This window comes from Setaria italica, chromosome II (genome assembly GCF_000263155.2).
Source record: "Setaria italica strain Yugu1 chromosome II, Setaria_italica_v2.0, whole genome shotgun sequence".
NCBI classification, from domain to species: domain Eukaryota; kingdom Viridiplantae; phylum Streptophyta; class Magnoliopsida; order Poales; family Poaceae; genus Setaria; species Setaria italica.
Window position 1 is genome coordinate 41,238,028 of NC_028451.1, and position 6,000 is coordinate 41,244,027.

The window sequence follows — 6,000 nt, forward strand, 5'->3', positions numbered from 1 at the left end:
TGGCACGATTAACAGGTAGTCCACTAGGATCCGCTAGAGGCACGTTTAACGGCGTGGCCTATTATGGCCCGCATGCCTTCAAATGTATTTGTTATTGTCTTTGAGAACCTAGTTGTATTTTGTATGTGCAATGCCACTGAATGTATATGTATACGTGTTTGTATGTGCAATGCCTCTAATTTTTTTACCTTTAAAAATTTGATTTGGTGAAAGATTCTTTTATGACCGAGCCGGACTTACACGGGCACGGTGCGCCCTCGTGAGCCCGTTGGGCCACCGGTGTGGCACGGCACGGCTAACAGCCCTTAGTGCTGGATCCGAGCCGCTGCTTTAGCCATGGGTCGATACGGCACGGTATAGCACAGTTACGATTCACGCTTCACCGGACCGAGCCTAAACGTGCTGGGTCAAAATCGTGCCTGGGGCGAGCTGGACCGGCGGTTTGACCAACTATACACCTAGCTAGGGAGAAATCGAGGTATTTCGAACACCTCAAGGCCACACTGCGACAACGGTACTGTACACATAGCTAGGTCGACCTTTGATCCAAGGGCCAAGTTGCTGTCGACACGCCGACACACTAGCTAGTCTGCTATGCATAGGCTTCCAATCGATCAGCTGTCTAAGCTACAGGACAAAACGGATAACAGCAGTGGGATCGGATGGAGCCAATGGCGAAAGAGGGAGCAGCTTCTAGGGAAAAAAAACTAGAGGCGGTTTTCCATAGAAAACGATGTATATTTCGGACAATTCGCCACGGAAGTCCAAGGATGGTTAGAGCCACAAGTGAGCGGACAAAATCTCACAGCAAGAACCATGCATGCTGACACTTTTTGCTATCGAACCATAGAATCAAACTCCACGGCCTGATGAAGAGTTCACCAATCTCCAGTGCAAATGGTTGATATCATTGCGCTTGATGCCAATCTGCTATCATCGACAAGAACAACACTCACTAAAATCTTGTGTAATCGAATTACGTCTCTTGCTTCTTCGCATAAACAAAGCCACTCTTCTCTATTTCTTGCGTCCCTCAACCACTTAAGTCCTGCGCTGGTACGTTTGGCGACAACAATCCCAGTCCATGATCAATCGATCAATGGCTGCCACCATCGTCTTCATCCCGTGCTGGGAATCCGGCCACTTCATGTCCATGATCGCGGCCGGCAAGCGGATGCTCGACGCCGGCGGCGGCGCCCTCTCCCTGACCGTGCTGGTCATGCGGGCACCCACGGCGGCCAAGGCTTCCGAGGTCGACGACCACGTACGCCGTGAGGCGGCGTCCGGCCTTGACATCAGCTTCCGGAACCTCCCCACCGTCGAGCAGCCGACCGGCTGCGTCGCCCCCGAGGAGTTCAACTTCAGGTACACCCAACTCCACGCGCCCCACGTCGAGGAGGCCATAGCCGGGCTGGCATCTCCCGTGGCAGCGCTCGTCGTCGACCTCTTCTGCACGCCCCTGCTCGACGTGGCCGCCGAGGCCGAGCTCGCCGTGCCCCGGTACGTGTACTTCGCCTCCACGGGCGCGTTCCTCGCGCTCATGCTGCGCCTGCCGGCGTTCCGTGAGGACCTCACCGCCAGGCTCAGGGGGACGGAAGGCGCGGTGCACGTGCCGGGCTTGCCACCGGTGCCGCTGCCCTACATGCCGGCGTGCCTGTCGAGGAACAAGATCGGCAACTACGAGTGGTTCGAGGACTACGGGTGCCGCTTCATGGGCGCCAGCGGCATCGTCATCAACTCCTCGGTCGAGCTCGAGCGCGGGGTCCTCGCCGCGATCGCGGACGGCCGCTGCGTGCCGGGCCGCCCGGCTCCGGCGGTCTACGCCATCGGTCCCGTGCTCTGGTTCTCGGCGCTCGAGCAGCCGCACGCGTGCGTCCGGTGGCTCGACGCGCAGCCGCCAGCCTCGGTCGTGTTCCTCTGCTTCGGAAGCAAGGGGTTCATCGACAAGGAGCAGGTCGGGGAGGTCGCCGCCGGCCTGGAGCGTAGCGGACATCGGTTCCTCTGGGTGCTGCGGGGCCCGCCGGCCGCCGGGTCCAGCCACCCGACGGACGCTGACCTTGACGAGCTCCTCCCGGAGGGGTTCCTGACGAGGACCCAGGGGCGCGGGCTCGTGTGGCCGGCATGGGCGCCGCAGAAGGAGGTCCTGGCGCACCCGGCCGTGGGCGGCTTCGTGACGCACTGCGGGTGGAACTCGACGCTGGAGAGCCTCTGGTTTGGCGTGCCGATGGTGCCGTGGCCTCTGTACGCCGAGCAGCACCTGAACGCGTTCGAGCTCGTCAGGGTCATGGGCGTCGCCGTCCAGCTGAAGAATATGGAGGTGAGTGAGGTGGAGCCCTTTGTGGAGGCGGCGGAGCTGGAGCAGGCGGTGCGGGGCCTGATGGGCGAGACGGAAGAGGGGAGGAAGGCGAGGGAGAAGGCAGCGGACATGAAAGCCGCGTGCCGGAAAGCCGTGACAGAAGGCGGGTCCTCGTACATTGCGCTTCGGAAGCTCATGAGCGAGATCTCATCTGGCGGAGGGGGCACCGCCTCCGTGACGGGGTGACGGGGTGACGGCTGGGGAGAGGCTCGCCGTGTTATGGTCGGAAATAGCACGTCGGGTATGTGTCATGAACTCATAATCAAATTTGGTGCGATCTAATGGCTTAATGGCGTGTTTGCCATGTTAAAAATAATCGAGAATGTTTATTATAGCTCGCTATTTCTGTGTTTATCGTCAACTAGAGTTGGATTGAATTTCGATTATCGACTTCTTTTTCTTCCACTCTAGCTCTGAGAATTTTCGGCCCTCTCCTGCTGGACTTTTGGCCGTCCCTGTCTAATGTAGTGTTGGAATGAAGAGGCCATTTAATGGAATCCCAGTGGCATTCAATAATCTTGTGGAAGCTAATTTAAATAGAAGAACTTTCTTACTTCTCTAAATATGTAACTGAAAGAGAGAATGGGACTTGGTTACACAATACACGCGCTTGCGTGTAATCTCGCCGGCTCTTCTCCTTAGCGTGCACTGAGGAGGAGGCTGAGCGGTATCTCCGAGCCGTTGCCGTCGGAAAGCCTGCACGAGAGGCGACAATAAGGTTTTTGGACAGCGCAACTGCGCGGCGCTCGAATCGATCGACTACGTTCTGCACTGTCTTCATCGACGATCTGCACTGTGCCGAGTAACCCTGCATCCAAGTCTACACGAGGACAGAGCGTTTGATCTATAAGTCCATAGTTTGGATCTGTTACAGTTTGGATTACATCATGCGTAGAAAGGTTACATACTTAGAAGTTTTGGTTACATCTGTTTTGCTTATGCTGCTTTTACATTACATGAGTATGTTGTGGGTTACTCCCGTTTGTTTGAATCTGGTTGCATAGTAGTAGCACTGAGTTATATAATATGGCTCATGTTTATTTCTGATAGATTTAAACACATATTTCCAACATGTAGCACCAGGCTTGGGCAGAGAAAATTTCAGATCGGTCCGAGTCTTGCTTGACACTGTAATCTCATAATTTCATCAGTGCGATGTTGCTGGACTGAGCATTAGGTCCGAAATTAACCGACCTTTTTATCGACCCGGATCAAAAGATGCTAGATCTATCAGACTACATTAGATTGTATCTTACTTAATATTTGAACTGATGGTCCGAGTGTGATATACTGATATGGACTCAGATTTACGTGAGGTCAAAAATCCAACATCCATCGAAATGAGTCGCATTCTGTAGAAGAAAGCTATCCAAATCTCATATTTCTCGCGCGCTGGCACCATGTTTTCCTTTTTTTTCCTATTTTTTAAACACCTGTAAATCTCTTCTATATTAATAGAAATAGCACAGTCCGTGCGGTTCGTTAAAAGAAAAATTTCTCAAGCGGGCTTCGAGTGATATGAAATCCTCGTGCTTTTTTTTTTGAGGATAATGAAATCCTCGTGCTGATATGTATGGCTAGATCGGAGCATTTTAGGCCCCACCCAGGCCCATATGGCTTTGGTCCATAAATCAGGTCCGAAAAATATTGGATCGACCTGAACCCACTCTGACAATTTAATTTAATTATTTAACAATAAAAAATAGTGGGAAGTTCAAGCACGACCCGGATCCGATCACCCGGCCCACCGATGTTGTTCAGGGACGACGAGGGACCGAGAAGCCCACGTGAGAACGTGACCGAAGAAGGGCTTCTCGGCGACATGGGCTTTGCGCCTGCATTTTGGTGTGGTGCAGCTGGGAATACGGCTCATAAATGGGTTCTGGTTCAGTGGGTCCACTAGTTTGCCGTTGCCCGTGGAGGGACAGGACTCAGGAGCGCATCAGTGGTAAGCTCAAGCTAGCGGTCCATGGCAACTGCATGAGCTCATGTAGTACTGTATAGTGTATATAGTTGTGACCTTCTGGGACCATGAGCTCATGTGTAACCATGTACGATATTTGGCACGACCAGACATTGAATTATCTGAGCATCTGACATTCTGACCACAGCCATGACGGTTCCGGTTTTGATGATGCAAATAGCGCGCAAGAAAACGTGTGCTTCTCCTTAAAGCATTCGTAGTAAGAGAGAAATTCGGGAATTTTGCTACTCCTTCCGTCCCAAATTATAAGATTTCTAGATTCATAAATTTTTCTACTCACTCTAGATGCATAGTAAAATATATGAACCTACGAAATATAAAATGACACATAATTTGATACGGATGGAGTATCACACAAAAAAAAAATGCATGACATATGCTAGTACCTTTCGAAGAAAAATAAATCAATTCTTAAAAAAAGAGCTTCATAGAAGAACGTAAAAAATGAAAAAAATGTACTAATAGAGTAGACCAACCCCTCTAGGTGAATAATGTAACTGAATCATTAACATCTTTGTTGAAAGTACAAAATTTCCCAATTTTGATGGCGGAAGGTTATTTGAGTTGAAAGTGCATCTTTCCTCCCGCTGAAAGATAGAGCCAGATGGATTGGAATCTCATTGATGACCTGAAAGTCAGTTGTGATGTGTGCTCACTGCTCACTATGGTAGGGGCGGACCACACCACCAAAAAGTACATGGAAGAATGGTCATATGTTCTTTCTTTTTTTTAAAAAAGAATGGTCATATGCCTAAAGGACATTTGCGACTCGCGTCACTCAAACAACTTGTGAACGTTATGTTAGATAAAACAACTTGTAACCAAGTGTATAACACGGGTTAGTTGAGATATTGCACTGGCTGTAGATAGAGGTTAGAGATAGATCTCCTTTGTTGTTTGTAATCAGGAGCCGGCCATATCCAAACTAACCTATGACTTGTAAACCAGGTCGGGGTGTGACCCTAAGGGGCAACACGCTTTCACCATTTTACATGGTACCAAGAGCCAACCTGTCGGGGGGAGGGGGGGGGGGAATATTAACAACACCTTGTTATTCTCCTTATTCGACGGTCGTAAGGGCCCGGGCCCACCTCCAGCGACAGTGACCTCCGCCGACTTGGCACGACCAGGGAATATTCCGCTTTGCCTCGCCCGACCCGTGGTCCTAGGGTCGGACACGCCCGACCGCCCGAGGACCGCTCCACATCCCTCGCCGTAAGGTTCCGCCTCACCCGACCCCGGGCGCAAGGGGTCGGATGCGCCTGACCCCTCGCCGCAGGGCTCCACCTCGCCCGACCCCGGGCGCAAGGGGTCAGACGCATCCAGCCCCATAGGTCAAAGCTTCGTCTCGATCGAGGACATGCGCGGACCTGCATACGAGGACGCATATCTCATGGGCCCTCACCGATCTCGCCATAAATACAGATGGGATGCGCATGTCCGGAATACGGCTCTGACACACGGAGAGGCGCCCGCACTCCTCGATGCGACCCGCCGGAATGTTGGGCAGTGCACTGTTGCCACGACTGCACTGTTGCCACGACTGCACCGTCCTAACCCCCTATTGTAACGTCCGCCATAGGGCACTCATCGCCCATGCTACCTGATGGAGGAGGGCGCGCCGCCCGGTTTCCCGCTCGGCCTGGCAAGAAGGGCACAT

General features: G+C 52.3%; 1 protein-coding gene across 1 annotated transcript; it reads left to right on the forward strand.

Moving 5' to 3' along the window:
* Window positions 1-757: 757 nt before the first annotated feature.
* On the forward strand, window positions 758-2,759 carry LOC101765208 (anthocyanidin 3-O-glucosyltransferase 2). The gene has a single exon (XM_004957737.4). It carries the CDS (start codon window positions 1,085-1,087, stop codon window positions 2,540-2,542), a length of 1,458 nt encoding a protein of 485 aa, XP_004957794.1. The 5' UTR covers window positions 758-1,084; the 3' UTR covers window positions 2,543-2,759.
* The last annotated feature ends 3,241 nt before the right edge of the window (window positions 2,760-6,000 follow it).

Bases quoted from the DNA above. Each gene is read 5' to 3' on its own strand.
- LOC101765208 (XM_004957737.4), top strand. From the start codon at position 1,085: ATGATCAATCGATCAATGGCTGCCACCATCGTCTTCATCCCGTGCTGG.